General features: G+C 35.4%; 3 protein-coding genes across 5 annotated transcripts; 1 reads left to right on the top strand and 2 right to left on the bottom strand.

Moving 5' to 3' along the window:
- The first annotated feature begins 4,880 nt into the window (after window positions 1-4,880).
- LOC148230229 (E3 ubiquitin-protein ligase RFWD3-like) lies at window positions 4,881-6,853 on the top strand. Of its 3 annotated transcripts, none has more exons than XM_088198660.1 (2): window positions 4,881-4,923; window positions 5,047-6,853. In XM_088198660.1, exons 1-2 carry the CDS (start codon window positions 4,910-4,912, stop codon window positions 6,692-6,694), a joined length of 1,662 nt encoding a protein of 553 aa, XP_088054786.1. In that variant the 5' UTR covers window positions 4,881-4,909; the 3' UTR covers window positions 6,695-6,853. The 3 variants fall into 3 exon arrangements, with proteins under 3 accessions (XP_088054786.1, XP_088054787.1, XP_088054788.1); XM_088198661.1 differs by having other exon boundaries at window positions 5,010-6,853; XM_088198662.1 differs by having other exon boundaries at window positions 4,881-4,974.
- A 515-nt stretch (window positions 6,854-7,368) lies between these two features.
- RSG7 (Regulator of G-protein signaling 7) lies at window positions 7,369-18,963 on the bottom strand. The gene is made up of 13 exons (XM_088198670.1): window positions 18,883-18,963; window positions 18,455-18,534; window positions 18,063-18,377; window positions 13,778-14,227; window positions 13,633-13,713; window positions 13,477-13,566; window positions 13,300-13,406; window positions 10,081-10,185; window positions 9,891-10,004; window positions 9,692-9,817; window positions 9,431-9,620; window positions 8,544-8,636; window positions 7,369-8,474 (listed from the first exon to the last, which is right to left on the bottom strand). The coding sequence occupies exons 3-13, from the start codon at window positions 18,219-18,221 to the stop codon at window positions 8,409-8,411; spliced, it is 1,581 nt and encodes a 526-aa protein (XP_088054796.1). The 5' UTR covers window positions 18,222-18,377; window positions 18,455-18,534; window positions 18,883-18,963; the 3' UTR covers window positions 7,369-8,408.
- Window positions 18,964-20,204: 1,241 nt separating this feature from the next.
- Window positions 20,205-22,579, bottom strand: RanGAP (Ran GTPase activating protein). Its single transcript, XM_088198656.1, has 9 exons — window positions 22,448-22,579; window positions 22,175-22,365; window positions 21,978-22,112; window positions 21,768-21,917; window positions 21,429-21,704; window positions 21,020-21,359; window positions 20,790-20,953; window positions 20,554-20,730; window positions 20,205-20,478 (listed from the first exon to the last, which is right to left on the bottom strand). The coding sequence occupies exons 1-9, from the start codon at window positions 22,521-22,523 to the stop codon at window positions 20,275-20,277; spliced, it is 1,713 nt and encodes a 570-aa protein (XP_088054782.1). The 5' UTR covers window positions 22,524-22,579; the 3' UTR covers window positions 20,205-20,274.
- Window positions 22,580-26,044: the final 3,465 nt, after the last annotated feature.

The raw sequence follows: 26,044 nt of genomic DNA, 5'->3' as shown, positions 1-26,044 counted from the left end.
TTTAAGTAGGTACTAAAGATTGCTATTTTATGGCCAAACTATACTGATTTAATATAAATTTCTATACTGATTTTGGTTTTATTGTATCGATCCAAGATATGATTATTTTTGTTGATTGTTCCTGGTTGGCTCATTTAAAACACGTTTTGTTGTATGTAAAATATATAATACTAATCTATGACTTTTTAACTACCATTCTTATTTTACAAAAGAGGGCTGAAAGGTTCATTAATATTTATATATTTTATAGATGTAATGAAAATTGATATTTGATAAAGAGTATCTTACTTAGTCAATCATTAAAAATGATTTTAAAAATCTATTATTATCGTTATCAATGTTTTGATGCACATGTATAATATTTAAATTTAATTAAATGTATAATACACAACATTTATTTTTTAGGTATTCCTCCGCTTCGTCAATAAATTCAGAGAGAGGTTTTTCGATATTCTTTGAATTATTTATAAAATATATTTCTGAAGTACACTCGCGTGACGTCACTGGTTTCGAGTTCAATCTAAAATGGCCGATAAATGTTAGCAGGGAAAAGTATTGTTGAAGAGAGAGAGAGAGAAGGTGGGGGAGAGGGATCGCTCTTAAAGCGTTTTTCGTGGAGTGTCACCTGTGAATTTGAGCTCAATTTGTCATCCGGGTCGTTGTCGGACTAAAAATGGCCAAAGGCGCTTAAAGCATGGTTTATTCTGCGAATACCCTGACACAAGACGGATGGTTCAGATATGATCCCGCACGCACGCTCGGCTAATGCTTGGACTTTCTTCGTGAATTCCTCCTTTGTATCTTTCTAAATTTCAGCAATTCCTCGCCTTCAAACAACAACAGAGTCACTATATTAAGCGACGTAATTCTCAAGACCTCTCATTCGCAATGTGAAAGTATCTGATCGTAAATCATCTTTGAGAGGCACTTCTCGATTGAAACTAGTATAATAAATGTGACCTGAAAAAGTCGAACGGATTTTTATATTCCCATATATGAAGCGTCAATGATAATATTATATTAAAGTCGCTGTTTTTATTTAATAAATATTATTTATTAAGCAAAAGTGATTATTTCCAAATGGCAACAATCAATTATTTTGATTTTTGTATGTGTTGCTGTTATTCGATAATGTTCGATTACTTTATTTCTGATATTTCAAACCCCATTGTCGTCGTTCATCACGTCGAGATGTCACCATATGTGTCTTTTTCGAACATTGTAAAACAATAATTGCGCGAACCGATTTATTTTATTGTAATTCATATTACTTTGTTAAACACAAAATGAATGTATATTTTAAGAAGATACTTATGTATAATTATATATCTGATGTACATATATAAATAAGATCAGTGAATAATTGCAAAAAAATAATTATGTTTCCGTGCGTATATTTTAAAAAGTTTAAACCATATCAGGTCTGAATCCGGCCCTGCGCATGTCGTGTACAAATGTTGGAACTTGACCCGAATACAACGTAGATTTAAAAAAGAAAATATTTACAACAAAATGTAATTATCGATAACACTATTTATTATATATTATATTATATTACATATAATAGATTGAATTTTGATCTTCTCTCGTATATTAGCATCGTTTATGCATAAATTCTCGATTGTGAAAAATAGTGATGTCAAAGGAACGTCAAGGGACCATGGATGTTAAAAATAAACTCATATATAGTTGGACTCGTAGTTGTGGTCCTGACCGCGTATTTGACTGATGATAGTGTAAATTTCAATAAAGTGCGAATCAAAATACATAACCGTGAATTGAGTAATTTGTCGTTCTGATTCAACTATTATACTAAAAACTTATATCTAAATAATTCGCCTATTACTATTTATAAATTTAAAAACGTCGTTATTATACATATATCTTATTAGATCTTTAAGGAATGCATGCCTTTTAAATCTTAAACTTCTTCCTCGGCAATAAATTACTCGTATAAATACTTCGATATACAATACATTTCCATCGGACCACTTTCGAGTATTGTACCAGTTAACGAATTTATCGAATCTCGATTGTTAATTGAATACTAAATTTATTAGCTTATATTGTTGTTATATAATATGTATCGATTGTTAAATCTTTATAACTCATATATACTATCAAAATATTTCTTAGCGATGTTGGTAGAAACGTTTCTCGGAATTAGGTATCGATACTAAAAGAATGTGTATATTTTTCACCGTTTTACTCTTATCTTTCTATTAGAATGTATAACGACAATAAAAGAAGAAGAATCGCGGCTACATTGAAATATATGTAATACGACAGTGAGTAATGAAATTGGAGCATATCATGTTCACAAATTTTACAACTAATAATATATTTATATGACTATATCATGTACACTATCTATTCGTTTCTAAACGCAAAAATGAAATATGTCTACTTCTAAAAATACAGTACAAATCAATAATGTCGACATTTATAACTGCATTATATATTAATCTACAATGTTAGCGTTCTCAGTTGTAATAAAATATGTAATTATTTACGCTCTTGTAATTTTAACATCGAGTCTAATTAATATTTGTATTCTTATTGCTTTACGAGCTTGATTTATTTATCATTATTTATATGAACAATTATATCCTGATAATAAAATTCAATTACTTATTAATTGTTGTTTTATTTTTAGCTTTTTAACATGATCAAACACTTCTTCGAAATGGCCAGACGATCGCGTTTGTTGTCGACAGATAGCAAATGCGGCACCCATCTGGCGGAGAGCTTCCGCAATCCCAAATATTCATGCAAATGTCTCGGCTATCTCGCACTTAGTCACTCGTCGATCGTCGATTATCATTTCATGGATTTTATCAACCTTTTCTGGCATGGTGACCTCATTTGAACGGCCTGGACGCTCATCATTAAAAATGCCGTTTAAATTCAATCATCCACTATTTTATTGTTAATATGGAAGGTGCAGAGTTCCCATAAACATTGTTTAATTCGATTTTGATATCTTCATTCGCTTTCTTTTTCAAAAACAAGTATCTAATCACTGCACAATATTCGATTTTATCTATTTTTTTAAAAATGTAAAAGTTGTTCGCGTTCAATGACTGAATGACGCAGCAGCCTGACAATTGATACTGGTGGCGCCATCTCTTACCTAGGCCAACTAATTATCGTATCTGTCGTAATTGTCTGCCTATAATCCTATACCTCATAATGAAATATACCCTTCATATCCCATTATTTTATAAGGGTGTAATCTTGTTTTCAAGGTTTGAATTGATTGGCGTCTAACCGCTGCCTTTTACGTCGCGTGTTATATGTTTTAGTAAAGGATCCATTTCTCATCATCAGTAACAATTCGACTTAAAAATAAATCTTTCTGTTCTAGTATCATTATTATTATATATATATATATTGACATATTGAGATTTGATTCATATTGAATTATTATATAATTCAATATGATTGAGTCTCAATCATATTGAATTATATAATAATTCAATATGATTGAGACGTAATTGCTATGCTGTAATATGTAAAGCAATTAGAGTAAGCAAGGGTTTGATTTTTATATCATTCGTTTAAACGAAGTGACGAATCGATGGTGTACTCGATATCGAAACGGTACAGTACTTGTTACATTATGAAATGTGTTACAAGGAAATGCGTCACAGGTTGAATGTATATAAATATAGGAAGGAAATAAAGAGACAGCACTTGATCTTGAACTCGGAGAGAGAGAGAGAATGACAGTCGGAGCCAATACAAAAGTCTTCTCATTTAACAAATCTACTCCCGGTCATTATCACTAGCTTCTGTGTCGTTAATATAGAACCTGCTTTAATGGCAGCCCTAAATCCTCACTAATTACTCCCCGTCCTTGCATAGATATTCAATGTCAAAATTACCGAAACGAAATTTTTAGGACCACATTTGACACTTTCTAAATTTACTTCTAAACTTCTATTGTCACATTAGAACCGAGTTAAAACTCATAAAGCATAATATAACTTAACTAAGATTATTTTTCTTCACTGTTATTGTTGATTTAAGGTAAAAAATACGACACGAAAAATATCCTGTTACTAAATAGCATATTTAATACAACTACTGTTAACATTCGCTGGCGCGTACGGTGAGATACATTCCCTTTCGCTCGCTCGTGTGCTAAGTGACGTTAGTGAATGAGAGATAAGGGCGTGCGTTACACTTTTTCTCACTCTCTCTCGTCACTTAAAAGCAGTGGCGTAGCTAGAGTATGTGCCGCCACCCCATACATTAAGAACCACACTAGACGATTCCATCGCGAATATGCCGCCCCCAAGCAAGTGCCGCCCGGGGCGGCACTTGCCACCCCCCATAGTTACGCCACTGCTTAAAAGGAATGTATCTCACCGTAAGCGCTTGGTTAACATACACTAGATTCATCTCATAAGGAACAAACGACATTTATTATTTGTGACGTCAGTGAAGTTGAGTGAATTGATATGTTTAATTGCAAAAATTGCTAGCTGACTTTTAAATTTGCTACAGGAATTAAAATTGAATTTTAAAAAGCGTGTGGGAGTCAATATGGTAGTAAAGTAAAAAGTAGAAATTGTACATTTTCTGGTTTTGGAAACCACACTTTAAATCTTGTGAGAGTGAATTCAGAATCGGATGCAGAATCTTGCGAAGAAGCGATAATTTTATTTGGTACTGTGCATAAAATTTGTAATTTCTTTCATTGAAGTATAAATTTTTCATTTCAGTTTTTTGACATGCAAATATTTCCATTACTAATTAATTTTATTTGTAAAATAAATAAAATGAATAAGAAATAATATTTGGGTTCATCAATAAGTGAAAAAGTTTTAAATGAATATTGGCAATGGTCAAAAATTGCGTTGTTTTGTCTTGACAGATTCGTTTGTTTTGCCGATGCCGTCGAATGTCGTTCGTCGTGTGAGTACAACTCCTGTCGATCGATATCATATATTATAGAGTATCGTTGAGGTGTTTGAAACATATCTATGTATTGGTATTTGCAGCTTAATCGAACTGAAGAAATTTGTTTTTCGAATAAAGGTTTGACATTAGGTTCGCGGACGAAATGTCTTACCGATCCGTCGACGACATCATCGACTGGAGAGACGTGACGGAGATAGTGCTGGTGCAAGACGGGGAGGTGTCGACGGCCAGCTCCGACCGGAGCGACCGCGACAGCGCGGAAGAGGGAGACGAGGACGTGGGTCACTTCAGCCGCAGCAGCGACGAGGACGCGACGCTGGAGGCGTTTCCCGAGTCGTCGTCCGACTCGCACTACTCCGACTCGAGCGGCGAGCCCAAACCCAAAGTCGCCAAGTTGGAGACCCCCAACGACAGCGGCGTCAACTGTCCCATCTGCTTCGACCCCTGGAACAACTCCGGCGAGCACCGACTGGTGTCGCTCAAGTGCGGACATCTCTTCGGAAATTCGTGCATCTCCAAATGGATCGGCCAGCAGAAAGTGTGTCCCACCTGCAAGGCGAGATCGACGCTCAGAGACATTAGATACATTTACGCCAAGCAGGTGGAGTGCGTCGACAACAGCGAGATCGAAGCCGTGCGCCAGCAACTGGAGCAGGAGAGAGAAGGATTGAGACGCAAAGAGCTCGAAATCCAAAGACTGGCGCAAGCGCAAGTCGCTTACGTGGAAAAAATTCAACAGCTGACTTCCGTCATAGAGAACTACATGAACCCCCAGCGGAGCGTACGGACCCAATGGAAGTTCACCTTGGAAAACAACACGACGGTGTCGGAAGAGCGAACCTGTCGCGTCTTCGCGTACAACGCCATCTCTAACGCTCTGGCCTTCTCGCTGCAGAAGCTCAATACCGTATTTTTGGGATATTCCGTTCAACAGATGTTCACCCAAGTGAACACGCTCGGTAACGTCATAATCGCTCACAGTCGAGAGATAAGATGCATGGAATACTCCCACGCAAACCGGTTGCTCATGACCGTGTCGCTCGACAAGAACATAAGTCTGATCGATCTGGAAGGAAGCAAGAAAATATCGAGCATCGCGACCGTCGGACCTCTGTGGTCCTGCTGCTGGGACCGCGACAACTCCAACAGACTGTTCGTCGGCACGAGTACGGGACGACTGATTCAATTCGACATCAGACAGACCAAAGCTCCTCTGCTCGAAATGTCCGCCGATTCCGATCTGTCGCCCGTCATCTCGCTGGCGTGCGTTCCCGGAGGCTTGATCTCGTGCCAGCTCAACTCCCTCAAGACCCACAGATGGCATCGCGGATCCTTCCTCACCAGCTCGGTCTTCCAGAGAGGTCCGTATCTGGCCTTGAACTACGACCGGGACACGGGCAAAGCGATCGTGTCGACGAGACCCAACTCTCTGAGCCCTCACTGCAAGCACCTGCTGTACGACGTGGACATGATCGACGACAACAGCAACGATCTCCAGATCGTCCACGAGTACGTCGGTTCGACCAAGCAGACCGTCATGACCAAGGTCTCTCAGTATAAGTATCGCGGAGAGAGCATGATGGCCGCGTTCAACGAAAGCGAAGGCGTCGTACAGACGTGGAACACCGGCCTCCACGCTCCCGGTCCCAAGATTCCCAGCTCCGAGGGAATCCTAGACACCTGTCCGTGGACTCACAACGACGCACATTTTCTATCCATCTTGTCGCAAAAAAAAATTCGAACGTACAAAATCGTAGACGTGTAAATTAACTATGTGTAAATATTTTATATTTTTTTGTAAAAATTCCATTATGTGTTTAATTTAATTATAACTAATAACTAGTCATCCCCGGAAAAGAGCTTATTTACAAAATTTAAATCGAAACAACTCTTTCTCGAGGACGGCTTTGAATGACTATTTTAATTATCTCTCTTTAATTATTACAAGACACCTCCCACATCTTCCTTTGTAGTCGGCGCGTATCATCTCGAAGATAATTTTTTAATAATATTGGCTGCTGCGTAGCAAAACAGATAATGTGAGTGAAATTAAATTGATTATATAATTTATGCAGTATCATTTTAGGCTCTGGTAAGGAAAAAATTCATAATATTTTTTTTATCGAGTACAAATAATATTCATTTCGTAGAAGGCCACGCAATAAGCTTTAGTTTTTACAGATTGAGGTCAAAAAGATTGCAACATATAATATTATAACAATAGTGATTTTATAAAAATTACTCAACTTTGAACAATTCAGCAAAAATTGAACTTCGAATGATTCAGCGTTAAAATGCAATTTGACAGTCAAGCAAAAATTAATCAGAACAAAAATCGATATAATTTTATAAAGATAATACTTCGGGTATCGAAAGCTGGATTGAAGCCGGACGAGGGGAAGTTAAAAGTAAAAGGAAACATTACAAAATTAAAGTCCATTCAATTTCAAAATTTTTATTTATATGTATCATCTGAGATAACAAATATTTTATAAATTATCTTTTTTTTAGACATACACAGGTGTGCGCGAATAGGTTAACGCACACCGACGAAAAATAGTCATGGCTTTCGAGGAAACGTGCGTATGACGACAATCCAAAATGGCACTACGGTACATGTGACTCAAATATCGCCAAACGCATCACAATAATATCTTTGGTACGATATTTATAATCGTTTCGTAATAATATAAAAAGAACGAGACAACCTAAACGATAAAACGAATACAATTTGTTGTTGTAGAATTAAAACTTTTACTTTTCTATCTAACATACATCGTCTTATTTGAATTATCACTATTTTCACAATTATATAACGCTATGTATAGCTTAATACCCATTTTATTTATACTATAATCATATAAAATCCGACGCGACGACGGAGCACCGTTCGTCGGATAGAATATTACATAACATTTGGTTAATAGAACTAATCATAAACGATAATTAGTAACGAGGAATACGAATGTCGATCGAACGCCGACTCGACGAGAAAGTAACTCTCGTAGGATCTTGCGATAGAATCAGAGGCGGCTCGAAGAATGCGCGAGCTGCGTACTTGCAGAGCCTTTTAACTTTCAAAACCGCTTCGTATCCGTTAGACGATCTCGAAAGACGTACAGGGGCGCGTCCTCTACTATCGAATAAATCGCGAAGAGAAACCCTCGAGGACTGGAATGAAGATAATATTCGCCGTTTCTTTCAGAAAGAACGCGAGCGACACTTTCTGGACTATCGAAAAGGCTTTGCACGCAGACGTTGCGCACGAACCCGACTTCCCCGGGCCGTCTCTGAGTACAATAATACGTATCTATATATTTTCTTTATGTATATATAGTAAATTCTAGACGGAGAAATTTATTCAAAACTTATGCGTCTCTCTATTGTCATCGATTTCAATGCAATATTCTCTAACGCGCACATTGCGAGGATTCACAGGAGTCGAGCGGTTTCTTCGAACGCGTTCGTGCTCGTCGCGATTAAGACGTCGAAGTTTCTTTCCTGCCCGAGAACGAAACTATCGATCGGATGCCTTTCACGGATGTCTGCAAATATCGAATCGTTTACAAGAGCGCATTATAGATATGGTGAAGCCTTTGTCGATATTGGTGTACCTTTTTCTTAGATCCGTTGAGGAAATCTTTATACATCTCCGACCGTAAATATCTGGAGTAACTGTCCGACTTCATCAAGTGATACACGTGAGACTAAAAAAAAAACGTACGATATAAGATTACGCCGCTTAAAATGTAACAAATAAGTGAGTTTCGACATTCTTCTTAATCGATAATGTGAATATTTAGATTTTAGCATTTTACGTATTTAAAAATTAGTAAATGAAAAATAAATAAATATACATATTACTGTGATTTATACACTCGTGCAATATAATAACAATAATATGTTATAATTCTCAATTTGTTGGGCTAAATTTGGCGCTATAGTGATGTGAATTTTTCTATAGAATCTCTACTGTGGTTTTCTATTTAATTTTTTTTTAAATAACATGTAGGTAGTTACCTAGTTAATTATGTAAATAAAGTTTCGGCAAAATATTGAAATCGAAAGAATGCTCCTCTCTTGGTCAATTTTATGTTAAAAGCTGAGCACTCTCAGTAAAATACTGTAACCCAAAACGTAACATTTTACGGAGACATTTTAATTACATATATTTTTTTGTAAATATCAAAAAAACTTATGTTACGACTGAGTTTTAATTTTACAAATATCTTTATATAAAATACTGTGATCGATTATTTAAGATTTTTTTGAAATGTAAACCTATAAATGAAGTTTTTTCTCAGAGTTCAAGAAATAAAAAAAAGTACCAAAACCCATTTTAAGAAGCAGTTTATATTTATTTGTTTCAGAATTAATAAAAAAATATTGCGCCATCAATTCTCATGTATAACATACACAAAAATGTATTCAAGAACTGAATGTCCTAAATTTATAATAGTTATTATGCTATAGCACGAGATTACTCATACTAGTTTCATACCTGCGCGTGATCAAAGCTCCACCGATCTGCACCTGCTTCGACATTGGCCTTGCAAGTGGACCGACTCGAAGAATCCACGTTCACAGGACACGGCGCGTCCGGAGCCAAATACTCGCGCCATATTTCTGATGCTCTCGTGCGAACTTGTCGCTGCGGCAAAGCCTTCAACTCTTGCACGGACTCCCAAAACCTGATTTTTAAACAGGTTGATCATAAATTTCTAAATCACTCTCTTATAAAATTTAAAAAAAAAAACCTCACTTGAGATTTTCTCCTGAGAATTCTTTATCCAGAAACTTGGTGAAATGCTCCCGTCCCGCAGGATCTTGGAGTAGCTCTCTGAGACCGAACGCCCATCGGCGTACGCGCCGCAGAGGAATTTCTTTACTGTAATAATTTTTATTGTTAATTAATAAATTAATAATTTTGATACTCCGATTGATCGGAACGCAATATTTACTTTTGCTTATCTTGATCCCACAACTCGGTAGTGTCGGCCAACCATGGATTCGGCCATTCTGGCGGCGTCAAAAACGCGTCATACTCGACGTACTGCTCGTAGTAATTTATGCAGCTGAAATAATGAAAGAAATTACAAATCGATTAGAAAAGCTCTAAGAGAAGCACGAGTCGAATCAATGATGACGTACGCTTCTGCAACTTTAGAAACTTTAATGTTCCTTCTCTCGATCCTTTGTTTGAGCAGTGAAACTTGACGTCGCGCAGCTTCCAAACGAGAATCTGTAGTCGAAACTCTGTAACAGAAAAATGATTGATTACTGCTTTTTTCATCTTCAGTGCATCGGTTTATAAATTAACCTGTTAACCGGGCGGGACGTATTAGTATATTATATACGTCCGACAAAAAACAGTCGTAACAGGCAGGATGTAATAATTTTTTCGCAAGATGTTTTTGATATGCCTCTTCAGGTGGGATGATTCATTTCGTTACAGTGATGCATGAGTCGTATTTTATAAACTTTTTAACGAAATATACCCATCAAAATGAAATCAACAAGTTATGACTCAAGTGATGACGAAATAATAAGCGAAAACGTGTTATAATATCGTCAGTCAGAATCGAATAGTGATTATGAATATGTTACCGATATGATAATAGTGAAAGTGAAGATGACAAAAAAGAAAACAATATTCTGAATGATTGGTTTTCTAAAAATTCATCAAGACCACCGTTTCTCTTGACTGCCCAGCCTAGCAAAATTTTCGACTCTTCTGGCAAAAAATACGCTCTGTTTTATGTTGAACAGTTTTTAGATGACAAACTGATGCAATCAATCGTAGAACAAACAAATTTATATGTCAAACAATTTTTCAAAAATAATATTGAATTAAAACCACAAACTTCGGAAATGGACAGATACAAATAAAGAAGAAATTAAAAAAAATATTTGTCTGCTAGTTTTACAAGGAATTGTAAAAAAAAACTAATTTAGTCTTATTTATCAAGAAGAAGCAGCATTACCACTACATACTTTTACGAAAACACAAGTGAAAGACGATTTGGATTATTGTGTAAATTTTTGCACTTCACAGATAACAAAAGTTTTGTTTCCAAAACATGTAACAAAGTTACAAAATAGATTCAATCATAAATAATTTGGCAGAAAAATTTAAAGCATTATTCTCTTTTGCCATGGAAGGGGCATTTGTCTTGGAAACAATATATTACCGCAAAGGGGACCAGGTTTAGAATTAAATTGTATATTTTGAGCGAAAGCAAATCTGGATACATAGAAAATAAAATTATTTTATATACAGTTAAAAACGTCAATCCGGGTTGTTTTAGAATAAATACACTATATACTAAATCAAGGGTAATGAATTCATTTAGATTATTGGTATACATCCATTCATTTTATGTTAAAATAAGACTGACATTGTAGGAACAATGCGCGTCAATAGATAAGGAATCCCACAAGAAATAAAAACAACGCAGGTCAAAAAAGATGAAAATATCATTTGATATAAAATAAATTGATGATATGTCGATCCCTCGTTAGTTCTTGCAACCTTTGCTTGACAGAATTTTTTGCTTTTGAAAGACAGCAAAACCGATACTGAACATTTTGAATCTTATGCTTGACCTCAAAATGTGAAACATGTGTTTTTTTTTCATAATATAGATGAATGCATTTTTGTTCATATTTTTGCCCCATTGGATACCACAGAATCATTGAAAGTGTCATTTACACAAAGATTTATGAGTGCTTGAGGACCTACCCTACTGACCCTGTATAAAAAAAATATGTTAACATGTGTTCTTGTGTTTGCTCAAATATAAATTTGACACGCGTATCTAAAATGTCTACACTTCATGTTGTCTGCTCGCATTGATTGAAATTCAACTATTCTCTTCCTACTCTGATTAATCATACAAGTCGGGCGACATTTGAAAAAATATTGTAGCAGCCCTGACAACGTATGTATGCTCGATCGTAAATAATAAAAGAATGGTTCAAAAATTGCACATTTTAACATCACATTCCATTTAATGGATGTCTCTGTATTAAATTAACGAAAAAAAATCAAATTTATTAATAAATGTGTCCGTAATAACATTTGCGTGCCTACACGCGCTGGCGTTTGACAGTCCGAAATATTTAGTCAAGTTATAAACCTATTTTCAAATGAATTGAAAATGTTAAGTAGTTTTTTTTATAGATTGAACCATTTTGACTATCATTGAAAATCCTAAGTAATAATGTCTAATTTAAACCATTAAATTTAAAAAAAATATTTAAAAAATCAGAATGAAGCAAAAATAATATTTAAAACGCAAAAAGTTGAGGGTCCGGTATTCGCACACTCACTATCTCACGATACTCCATTTTTTATAAATATTCAAAATTGCCTGCCCGCTACACCATCAATTGGTCTTTGCACATCAAAACTGCCACGTTCGACTGAAAGGCATTCAAATAAAGAAGAACACCAATAGAAAGTTCCAGATATGTTACAAGGTGTTAGAAGAGAACCCAGATACTGACTGATATCATGATTGTGGGATTGCACTGTGTGTGAACATTTGTTTTAAAACGTTCCATACGAAAACCAATTTTTTATTTTTTTTTATTTCTATTTCTAAAAAAATTATTGTAGTTCTAATAAATTATAATTTTATTTCTAAGAATTTTGTTTGGGTGGCTTCCATAAAAGATATCACAGGTATTTCGTGAATTTTTAAAATGTCACAAGATATCATTAAGACAGTTTCACACCGTCTCAATTCCGGTGACCCCCCCCCCCCTCTAAACTTGTGACATAATTTCTAAAAACTGCATTGTTGTATTTCTAACGTTTTTTTGTATTTCTAAAAAAAATATTGTTTTTCTAATAAATGATTATTGTATTTTTTAAATTTTGTTTATTGTATTTTTAAATATTTTTCTCTTTTATTTATTGATCCTTATTTAAAATCATAAATTCTAAATTTTGAATACATAGTAAAAATTGTAAAACTCGAATTGTGAAAAAGTCTCAAATTTTTGCATGACAGTTTTATCAACTAGCATCATCTAACACGGCGGGACATAATAATATGTCATAGTGCTAAATCACGTCTCCGTACTAATTGCGTCATTTTTAATGATGCAGTCGTAGAAACACCCGGTTCAGAGGTTAATAAAATGTAGTATATACTGCAGTTTTACAAAATATTCATAATGCGCTTTCGATTGGACTAGCGAGTAAAAAATAAAATTCTAAAAATATTTGAATTGCTATCGTATGAAACATGCGGTCTCGACACAAGGTGATAAAATTTATATACGCTTTTGTAAATCTCGGGTCACTCGCTTTCTATGATTTCTCGTACGAAATGCATTAAAATTATCGGTAAATAGTTTTACCTAGAATCTGTGGTCGGTTGAGCTGTGCCCGGCGCAGGAACTGCGTTCGTAATCTCGTCACCCTGACCTGGCGCTGTGACGGTCACGATCGGCATCGCCGGACCTCCCTAAATAAATAAAATAAATGAATATAAAAAAAATAACATTTATCTAATACGACGAAGATGCGAAACGAACCGAGTTTGACTTAGTAGCGTTTGCCGGAGCTTTACCACCGCCGCGGCATGCTTTTTTAATATCAACTTCCGTAGTGTTGACGCAACCGGGCTGAAAAATAAAAAATACAATTAATAAAAACCTATGAAAATAATCAGCAATATGAAATACGCATACCATAGGTCTATGAACATCCCAAAACGCACGTTCCTGACTATCCAAAACTTTTCTTTCCAGCTTGTCTCTCTTCTTATCCACCTGAAACGATCGAGAGATGAAATAAAATACATCCACATCAAACTCTACGGTCTTCGAAAATAACCTTGCTCTGAGCTTCGGCTTGCATGAAAATAAACTCCCACTTTCTGGAGAACATCTTCTGCAGCCGCGCCAAGCTCTCCGCCTCGTAGTCCGCCAGTTCCAGCCTCGTCTTGTTCTGCATCGTGCGCTTGCATAAATAGACGGCGTAGTCAGTGTTCTCGGGCTCCCACTGGTTGGACGGCCAAAAGTATGGCGTTTGAAAGCGATAGTGCGTTCCGTCGTTCTTGACGGTCAGGCAGTGGTCGTCGACTGGGAAGAGGTAGCCGTGTGCGGCCAGCAGGTGGGCCAAGTGTAGAGCTTCGGCGCCGTCGTCTAAAGCCAACCGCCGAGATAGCCACGACACGAGGTCGCTTCCGGTGAACACTGAAGGTATTTTGGACATGAAACTCTTCACGGTGCGCACCGGAACGCCGGTCACTTCGTCTTGCATTTTTTCTATGAGATTTTCCATCTGGAATTGAAATAATGGTATTTTTATTGCCGATTTAAGATCATGAAAAAATATGTAAAAAGTATTTGCATAAAATATACATCATCAGAAGTGGCAAAAATATCAAATATCATAACACACACGGTTATAAATTATCAATGAACATAGCGGGACGGATTCCTCGATGTCTCCATGCAGTAACTTCTCGCAGTCGCAAAGTAGCTTGCCCTATGACTCTTCGCAACTGTAATATACTACAGCTAGGGAAATTTTTTCGCTTTTGTCAGAGTGGGGAGTACAAATTCAGCAACGTTCCTTTTGGTAACTCGCTATTATAATAAGCTGCAATTAAGGATGTACTCGAGTCAATCCAAGAGTCATCCGAAGAGCCAGTAAAGACAGTCAATCGTTCGGGAGGTACAAGCTAGTTTTTTTTTTTCTAAGGTATGAGCTCTGAGGGTCATACCGGTTCTTTTACACTGCACTCTGGGTTTTCGTAGTTTGTGCTTAATGTAGTTAATGAACTGTATACATAATCTGTATTTTAAACTAATTTTATGTAGTTTAGTTGTTAGCACATGACCGGTGGGCCATTTTTTTGCCAGTTGATGTGTGAAAATGGGCTGTTTCGGGAAAACTCTGCGCAACATGGAGATATAACAAATAGAATATGATAATTTTTGAATGAAAAACAAAAAATTATCAAACATTCTGAATTGTATTGGTACATATGTTAAAACTATTTTATCAGTGATTTTCAATCTGTGTGGGTTGCATAAGATTGAAATTTAAATAATAACTTTGTTTTTTTTCTAGTTTAAAAAAATATTTACAAATAAACTAAATATCTAATAAAAATAAAATAAAAAAAGTGTTGGTTTTGAGCATTAACATAATATTTTAATGTAGCGTGTCACACGTTTTTATGAATTTTTAATATTTTAATGCAATTCTCTGAACAAGCAATAAAAAGAATGGTTTCGAATAACATTTGATTAAAACATTAAGGGGCACCACCAAACTATACTCTATTTGTGTTAACACAGTCAGTTCAAGAGTTATCCATTTCATCATTATTGAGAAAGAGATAACAAATTTGGGTTTACGTCCCTACTATTAGCTCTAAAGCACAAAATACAGATATACGTTCGATTGATTGATAAATATAAAAAACATAGTAATTATTTTAATTTCTGTAAATTTGTTCAAAATATAAACAGGAGTAATGATAATTATATAGAACATATATCCGTATTGTATGCTTTAGAGGTAACAGTAGGGGCATAAATTAAAACTTTTCATCTTTCTCAATTATGAATAATGATGAAATAGATAGCTCTCGAACTGACTATGTTAACACAAATAGGGTATACGTAAATTATCATATATAAAATTATATTTCAGTGTGGCTTAAAATTTTTATGTTGTGTTTTGTCATGCTTTAAAAATAATTTACGATCAAATTATAGTATCATCTCAGTTTTAACCCTTCAGGCACGTATGACGTGCACCGCACGCGGATTAAAACCACCTACAGGGACGTATGACGTGCACCGCACGCGCATAAAAAATCTGTTAAGCACGTATAACGTGCACCGCACGCCCATCAAAAATCCCACACATATGGACGGAAGAAAATAGTGTCCTGTTTTATCATGTACTTATAAGAACAATAGTTTCGTTCAAATAACTTGAAGACTGTAAAAAATGGATTCAAGTTTTAAATGTAAAAAAAAATTTTTTTCGAAAAAATGTTAAATTTATCGTTTTTTCAAAACTACGACCCCCCAACTTGTCGGCACACACAAAGGATTTCAGTTTTTGACACATTCAAGTCCCATAAAGAATGATGTTTATTAGGGTATTTTAGGTATTATTTTTTTTTCGGATTTTTATACATATGAATGGCATCTTCAAAATGGCATCTTATTCAAAAAGACCACTATTAGAATCATCAAAAGATCGCGATTCAGATTCAGATATTGTACATCGGGTTAAACTGATGTTGAAGAACAAGAGCGCCATGAAGTAGACAATTTTTTGAAAAACCTCAAATATTAATATGAATTTTATCTTTATCTCCATTAAAAAAAAAACATGACGTCCCTGGGACTGAAAATCTGTTTTAGGCATACGAGCCTGAAGGGTTAAGCAAAGAGCTCTTTGATGGTCCCTCAAATGAAAGTCAGCAGCAGCAGCAATAAAAATAATTATGCATTAATATAAACATTGATTCATAGATGGCAGTACAAAACGGTTTAGTTTTTTCGGGTAGATACTACCCGAAACTAATAAACTCGTCGTTAAACATCAGAAGTCATAAAGTGTAGTCACTACCCATTCGGCAGATTACCAGCAGTGGACAAAGCTGGTAGATATTACTCGGCTCGTCGGTATTAAAGTATTAATAGTGAAATAAATATTTTATCAAATCTTCATTTTATTAAAAAAATGTAATTTTCAAGATCTCTTAACCTTATATTTTTGTCTACAATATCCATATTATTTAACCGTTAACCTCATTATACTGGCTGGAGCAGCCATGTCCATTTTTGCCAGATTATATCTATTACCAGAATTAACTGCCGTAAGTCTTCCTGTAATCTCTTAATTCCATGGGATATATAATTTTTTAAAATATCACAAAATTGACATTTTTAAAAACCAAATCTGACATCCCCCTCTTGTGAGGGGGGCAGGTGGGGGCATTTGCCCCGCCTTTTGAATTTGACCAGAAAAATGCATGTCATTTAATGAAATACTATGAATTTAAAAAAAAAACGAAATATTAAAAAAAATTGGTCAATATGAGAGCAAAAACAATTATCACTTCTCAGAAGTAAAAAATTCACGTCAAAAGCAATAAAATCTTCAGGCACGCTTTTATTGCTTTCGACGTGGATTTTTGACTTCTGAAAAGGAATAATTGTTCTTTGTGCCCTCCTTTTGGTCAAAATTCGGTTTAGTATGTTTCATTTGATTTGTAATATTGTTATAGTCTTAATTTGTCCCTTTTGCTTATTTTTTCCAGATAATTTACTAGCAATAATAAGACATGATAAATAAAGAGACAATTAGAAAAGCAATACAAAAACCAGTCGATAATATTGAGATAGGTGCATTTATTGGAGGGTTATTAATAGAGGGCCATTTGAAACCTTCGTATGTATTGACCGCTTGTGGAGCAAAAAATACAGACCTCCAATATTTCAAGAAACTATGTTCCAAAATAGATACTACAAATTTGCCTATTAATTAGATTCGATGATAAAAAAATTCAAGACTTAAAAGACGTACCAATGACAAGCTTGAACGAGTAAATAACGATTTGGGGAAATTTTACATGCCATCGTGTAGTCTCTCAAAGTGTCAATTGAAATGCTATCAAAACCAGAAAAATATGGAATTAAAATATTCTGGATCAACGATTCGCAAACCTGGATATCCATATTCGGAGAAAGAAGGAAATCAATGTCAACCTAGGCAAACAGATGCACTCCATATCACGTCATAAATAGAAATGTGACAATTTTTTTTTACTTTGGATCAATTGGCTCTGAATCTGAAAATATTTGGTATAATGAATATTGGATCATTGTGTAAAAATAAGATATTAATTCCTAAAACATTTCAGTCAAATATCATTTAAAAAGAATCTCATCTTGGTGTCATATGTACCACGAAAAGAAAGTAGTGATGCAGATGAAGATAAATGCAAAGTGGAAATAATAATTGGTCACATATAGGTTTTACAAAGAAAGTTAATATAAATAAAATTTGGTTTTATCACACTTTAAGAATAATTTAGAATAAATTAAAAGTATGGTGGATGTAGACAGTATAAACACAATTATACCTTTTTATAAACGAGATAGTTGGGAGAATCTTCCGGTTGAGGTATCTGCACTGTCGGCGTCGCCGGGGGCTGCACGCTGTTCCTAGCGGCGCCGTCTTTGCCGGCAGGAAGGGCCGCCCGCGGCGCGCCACCCTTATCTACCGAGTTCATAGTCACCATGTTTCAAAAGGCCAATTCCTAACGATCGACCGTCCAGCCGCAAAGAAATTCTCTCGGTCAAACGCTATAATTCATCACTCCTCTGTCCGATTCATATTATTGCAGTATACACTAATATCGTTTGTTTATATCTCGTCTTATACTTCATGGAAAACTCTGAAAATATATTCATTTACAACTCTAGCTTTTATAACATATCGGTATATTTATATTGATATCGGTTTGAAACTCACTCGGCGGTAACACTTTTGACACTTTTGTACAGAAAGAAAAAGCACGCAGTGTTTCTAGTTACATTGTTACTGATTCAAATCTGAAATTAAAAAATAAAATTTAATATAATATAATAATCAAATTTCAATCTACTTTTGAACAAAAAAATATAATTTTAATATTATAGTTTCAATATCTGTTGCTTTCGATCGATATTGCGATCGCGGAACAAGGTAACCCTTTACGAGTTGAGGATTTAAACGTCCGATCGACTTCGATTCATACTTTTTGCTATTTGTAAACCGAAACGAAAAGATCGAGGGTTGATTTATATTTTTTGTTGTCGAACGCTTTCGCCGCTTCGCTGACCGAACGGCGGCTGAAAAACGGCGAAAGGCTAGATAGCGTTTTCAGCGACGGAAGGAACGCGGTTCGGGAAGGATCTGACCTGGGGGCGCGACGGCAGCTCGGCCCGGCGGCCCCCGATCAATACAGGCGGACACCTTTTTTCACACGCCCGTTCGGCTCTGACGCCGCCCGTATCGGCCATGACCGAAATTATTAAAATCGTTAATAATATTCTAACATCAACTTTATTCCTATTTATTTTATTATTTCAAAATTCACTTGCATAATTTTTAAAATATTCAAAATTAATTTAAGTGTATGTAAAATAAAAATCTCTAATGAAATTAAAAGAGACAACTATTTCACTATCATGTCAGACGATCGGTCCCCGATCATTTCAACTTTTTCCAGGAAGGAACAAAAATAAACTATTTAGATTTCAATAAGATTCGTGGTATTTCATTAAATGACTTAAAATAAATATTTAGAATCCAAGTCAAAAGCAATAAAATTTAGTGTTCAAATTTATTCTAATTTTTTGCAACATTGCGACTTACAATAATTGACAATTGAATATAACATATCTAAATCGAATTTTGACCAATAGGAGAGCGCAAAAAACAATTATCCATTTTCAGAAGTCAAAAATCCACGTCAAAGCAATAAAATCGTGCCGTCGTTGTCGCAGTGACAACTTCGCCGATATGATTTTATTGATTTTGAAAATAATTTTTCACTTTTGACAAGTGATAATTGTTATTCACTAAAATTTGGTTTCAATATATTTTGACCAATACTCTCATATCAGAAGTCCGTAGTAATATCGATAAAGATAGCCATCATATTTTTAAAACGTTGTGTAATTTACAAGCGTAGACAAACTATGAAGCAGCATATAATTTCACTAACACATATTACTTTTTGGCGACGGATGGTGATGGGTGGCAATTATACTTAGATTGAGCCGCTGCAGTAGTATTTATTATTACAATGACTGTTCGGTGAACTATATGAAGAAATATATATGTGAAAATGTATATGGACTTTACTAGTGAAAATATAACTTCACTTAACATGTATACTTGGCACGTAAATAAAAAAAATGATATATATGTAAATGTATATATTACTACATATGGAAAAGTTGGAATCAAATAATTTTACTAGCACCTGTTAGATAAACTATATTTTCACTCGTAAAAATGTACGTCGTCCCTGCAGACGATACAATTTTAATTTGCGTTTTGATGTATGTAACATTATAAATATATACCTTTGATTTTTTAATCGTGGTTTTTCAACACTATTTAAGTTTACCATTTTACTTTTGGTTGCAGCAGCCTTCCACTAATAAGTCCCACGAGCCACCACTGATATTTACAGATCGAATTAATATCAGACAAAATAAATAAAACAATAATATTTTGATTAATGTACTTTTTATTCAATTGTCGAGTTTTAATTATATTTAAAAATAAATTACCAAAATTTACTAATTTTTATCATTAGATAGTAATTCTAAGAATCGTTCGGAATCGATGCAACCGATTTTCTTCTCTCTCGCACATTTGTCTTTGACAACGAACATTATAGTATCTCTAAGTTTCGGCGAAAAGTCGGAAGAATTCAAGGACTTGGAAAACGACTTCAAACATTGTTCGGCATTTCCGCACAACACTTTCTTTTTATCTTCGGACTGAAAAAATAAAATAGTTATGAAAGTAAATATGAAAAAAAAAAAGAAAAAAGAAAACAAAACTGATTATAAAACCTTCATCACTCCGAGATGCACTAGGAAACAGTTGGCTAAAACTGAAGATCTATGTTCGTCGTCCTTTTCCCATAAATTCATATTTGAAAAAATTTCCTTAGGATCTTGTTCGACGATGTTCATTTTGAATATCATTTTGACGAGTTCGTCCGTGTATTCTTCTTCGTCTTTAATGGACTATAAAAAAATATTCGTCGTTAACGAGTTAATATATATAATGCAATAGAAAATCATACTTGTAATCGCTTGATGAGAGCTTCGGTCGGATTGCTTCCGAGCTTGGAGAAATTTTCTTTATTGGTCTCTTTCAAAAACACCAGAACGTCGTCGAACTCTTTGCAGGGTAGATCGTCTTCTTTGTTGACGGTCGTCGGAATGTACGATAAGTTTATAGCTTGTTCTGAACGTTGAAAATAATTAAACATATTATCGTCAATATTTTGAATGGAGAGAAACGGATGATTACCTTCGTCGCTGCTGAGGTCCTCGTGTTCCATATATTTGGCGTCGTCTAAATCTTCCTCGTCGTCATCGTCGTCGTCGTAATCCTCCTCTTCTTCTTCTTCGCCTTCTTCGTCGTCGTCGTCGTCGTCATCATCGTCATCATAATAATCATCGAGTTCCTTTTCATCACCGAAAGACAATTCGCACAGCATATCTTCGTTTGTCAAAAGTTGGTCTCTGAAAAGTTTACTCAGTCGGTTTTCGAACAAGTCGCATTGAAGAGTGGACCTCCAGAAAATTGCGTCTTTGAGCAGTTGTTCGGTAATTTTGTCGGATATTTCATTGGCGCTCAAGTTTAACACCTAGAATAAACAGATGGATGAATCTACAGCACTCAGCTATTTTGTCATATTATAAAGCGATCGGATTACCGTTAACGCGTCATTGTTGGGCGGTAAAAGCGCTTCCAGAATGTACTTGGCTCCCTGATTCTTCAATAAGCAGTCGTCTAAATATAGACAACTCAACGAGACCAGTTTGGGGAGTACTTGTTTTAAAGCTTTGGAGCCTTTAGGTCCTATGGTGTTATCCGAGAAGTTTAACTCTTCGATATTTGGATTGGCCTCCAGCACTTGGGCTAAAGCTTCGAATCCTTTAAAATATATACCATTTTGAGGCATTTCGAGCGCTTCCAATTTCGAGAATTTCTAGAAAAGTTTTTTTTTGTTAATAAAAATGATATTTATTTTGTTTAATAAAAATGATATTACCTTCAAAACTCCAGCCAACGCGATAGATCCTTCGTTTTCCAGTCTATTACGTCCGATCTTCAACGCTTTCAAGTTAGTGAGGCGATCGAGCGCAGACGCCAAAACTTTAGCGCCTCCGATTCCCAAGCCGGTGTTGGTCAGAAACAAGTCCTAAAATCGAACGTAAATTAAATGCGGCGAATCGCAGAAGAGAACAATAGGCACACTCACTTCAAGATTGACGGCCAGATCGCTTTTGAAATACGCGACCAAACTCTGGACTCCTTGAGCGCCGAACGCGTTGTTGCTCAGATCCAACAGCTTCAACTGAGCTCCCGATTTGATCAAACCGTCCATCAGACTGGCCTGTTTACAAACAAGGGAATTAGTATACGAGTACGAGTAGTACGTAGCGACTCGCGACTCACCAGGGCCACCGGCACTTCTTCCTTGGTGCGAGACACGAACATGTCGGACCATAGAGCGATCCTCAGTTCGCTTCCGCACTCGGCTAGCGCTTCGCCGATGCACTCCGCCGCCGCTACGCCGTAGGAGTAGCCCTCCAAGCACAGCTCCCGTAGCGGTTTGCATTTCTTTATAGCGTCTACGATAGGCTTCACTGTAAAGACGATTTCGATTTATAGGTTAAAACTCCCGCCAAAGCGTCGCGCCGTCAGACGGCCGGAACTGAAGAAGCTTACCGTCTTCGACGGTGTTGAGCGAACGATTGTCAGCCTTGATGACAACTGAGGCTCTGACGACGATTTGCCAATTCATTTTGTAAACCGCTAATACACACAAGTGACGGCCGTTATTTCTATTCAGTGTTGCCCTTGTTGTTGGTAAAAAAAAAAATCAAATTTACAATTATACAAAATCAAAACGTTTCTTCTTAAATATAAACCAGACACCAGATTGTTATGAAAATTTGTTTTACTTTAAAAAGTAGTCAACAATGTTTTATTACATAAATACGTTTTAAATTTAAATAGAAATACAAATTAACCGTTAATCAGTAACGACACTGATAAATGCTAAATTACGATTTCTAACCGATTTTTGGGAAATGAACACATTTAACTTTCACAAACTTTAAGAGCAAAAGCACAAAAAAACAAAACAAATGTTCATAGCAGTCTGGTTTCTGAACGTGGCGCCGATAAAATTGACAAGTACCATATTTTCTTGTTTTATAACATCATATTAGTGCAATATATATGAAATATATACGACGACTCATAAGCAGACAGCTCACTTTCAGAAGTCGCATAAGACTCGGGAGTTTTGGTTCATTATTAATTACGACCCCTACCTAATTATGCTTCGCTTCGGTACATTGCGCGGACTAAGCTGTCGCGACAGAAATCCGCAGTCGAGCAACCCAGCGCGAAAAACTATCGTATGAAAACTATAGTATGGTTTTCAGCGTCACTTATCAATTTAAGGAGACCAATAAAAGATATCCCTTAAGAGACCCCTTAGGCGGCTTTCATAAATTATATTACAGATTTAGGGGGAAGAGGGGGGCATCAAAATTTTACCAGTGTAAAACAAACATGAGTCTGTCTCAATGAAATCTTGTGACATAGTAGGGGCGGTGGATAAAAAATCACGGAAACACCTATTATTTCATTCATAGAAACCGCCTTATAAAAAATCGTCCCTAGCTACGTGAGATTATTATTTTTATTTTTATTAAATCTTCTGTTGTAACCTAGCAGGCGTACGCCCAATGTGTTACAACGGTATAAATCTGTATCAACTGAGTAAGTTAATCTGATATAATGAATACCTACAAGTAAGTATTAACCACCAGATAAAGTCTGGGAATCAGCGACAGCGGCACTTGAACTTTTATTCAAGTGCCGCTGTCACTGCTATCTGAATTTTATACTGCTGCAAGTACAAGCTAAGATGCTAAATGCGCCAAAGGGAGGCATAAGTAAAGCCCAAAAGTTGCGAACACCGACGAATCGACGTCACCGGGTCTTCGGCCTCACTTTCACTTACACAAACAATATTCTCTGTTGAACGGGCGCCATGATGATGCGTACTCTATCTTCAACGCATCCAGTCTCTTAAATTTGTTAGAACGATGAAATTTTACATTGTTATTTATGTAAAACAATCGAACAATTGTAACTCGTTGAGCGGTGGTTAAGCAATCCATTTCGTAAATGTGTTGTTGCAAACTAATATTTGACACTTTAACAGCTGTCAGATTTACAGTGCTGCCTAGGAAACTTAAATTGAATCAACCAACAATATACATATACCTATACAACATATAATATACAAAAAAGTTTAAAATCCTACTTAGAAAAACGTACTTAAAAAAAGTTTTAGTATATTTCTTTCCTTTTTTACCTAAAAGTTCTGTACATAACCTCGAAACTTTTAGCTGATTCGTGTCTCTATTCCATGAATAGAGACATGAATCAGCTACCATGTTAGGTGCGAGCGAGCGTTAGTCAGAACATTGAACACCCTATGAATGCCTGTAACATATGTTACATGACATATATGACGCCTAAGTCATGTATTTTCGCGCGTTTCTGCAAGAATATAAATTAAATATGCAAAAATATTCGAAAGTAACGTTTGCCAGACTTGGACTAAAACGTATAGTTTGTGCGTACACAAACAAGTATATTCATGAATGAACTCCAGTGAACACTTGGACTGTAACATATAAAATCTACTGAGGTAAATTTACTATAAATGTATGGATTCATTTGCTAATTATTATGTAGTTTGACAGTTGCTTGCTTCGATAAAAAAACTTTTAACCATTCTTCGCTAAAATTCACCAGACGTCAAAAATCAACATCTATCCCTTCGCCTTCTTTAAAGCGGTTCTAGCAACAAACACGTGCTCATAGAGAGCGCTGGTACTACGAGCGACTCGTATGGCATTAGAGTAAAGATTCATTTGGTAGAGAAGAAGATTCCCATGAACATTTTTATCAACCTGCACCACCATTTATTTAATGTTTAAACGCAAATAATACAAATAGTAATAATTCAAGTAAAACTCAAGATCTGAAAAATAATATATGATACATAAAGCATCACAAAAAATCTCACTTAACCTTACCCTTCTCATTAAAACAAAATTATAAATATTGAACAAGCAAGAAATATATTTCGTCACAAAAGCTACAAATAAAGAAACAAAACAAAGCCGATATATATCTTTTTCACTATTGTCACCGTAGACCTCGGTGAGTTTAATGCACCTGTTTTTTTTTCTCACTCAACCTTTTAACAAATTCCTCAGTGATAATGATTGTCACTCCTGATTTCATGTGATGATTTCACCATAGATAGAAACGAGTTGGTGATGAATTTCAGCAACGATTTCTCCTTTTGCACAGAAGGAATGCGCATTGTAATTAACAAAATTATGAATTACACAAAGTTATTTCGACTGCGATAGATAAAAGACATTCAGTATGCACTTTGTATTACAATCTTGAAAGCAGCATCATGGAAGATTTATCACAGACGTGTGTATTTGTAGAGAAAACCTCCATTTGCTCTCATAAGTGATTCCAAGCTCTTTAGTGGAAGTTTCTTAAGTCAAAATGTTCCCACCGAGATCGTAGCAATAAACTGATAAACTGACCAGTATCGAGAAAATTACACAATATGTATGGCACTTTCTGACACTAAAGGGCAGACGGTTAATGGATATATATATATATATATATATATATATATATATATATATATATATATATATATATATATATATATATATATATATATATATATATATATATATATAATTTTAAATCATTTGCAAACAGAAGAAAATTTGACTTTGTAACTGCCGTATTTATGTCATTAATAAATAACATAAAGAGCAGAGGGCCCAGGTTGGACCCTCGAGGAACTCTTGAAGGGCGAAATACTCTTTCGATAATCGGCCGCCATAGGTTACAACAATTAATTTTATTTTTATTATTTTTGTTGCGAATTGAATATGTTTTTGTATTGAATTCGCATTGAAAACATAGTTCAGAGTCTAAATAATTTCGTTCGTATTCCTTTGAATAGCATTAAACGGCCATAGGTCAACTCGCCGTTAATATATTCAAGGCGTCTCCGAAATGTTCAGGGCTCTTCAACGCTTTTTCTAATCGATCGACGTACGACGTATGACGTTTTCCCTCCGATCGTCAACGATCTAAAAATTGCAATAATTAAATTATTAAATGGCAACACTGAAGTTGGCGCCACCGGAACGTCGTTCAAAAATTGAATTCGTGGATGTAAATTATAAAATTGGCAAT

Source organism: Plectrocnemia conspersa, unplaced genomic scaffold (genome assembly GCF_051122295.1).
Source record: "Plectrocnemia conspersa isolate PC_06_02 unplaced genomic scaffold, ASM5112229v1 ptg000011l, whole genome shotgun sequence".
Lineage (NCBI taxonomy): Eukaryota > Metazoa > Arthropoda > Insecta > Trichoptera > Polycentropodidae > Plectrocnemia > Plectrocnemia conspersa.
This window is presented reverse-complemented; position numbering and strand designations above follow the sequence as displayed.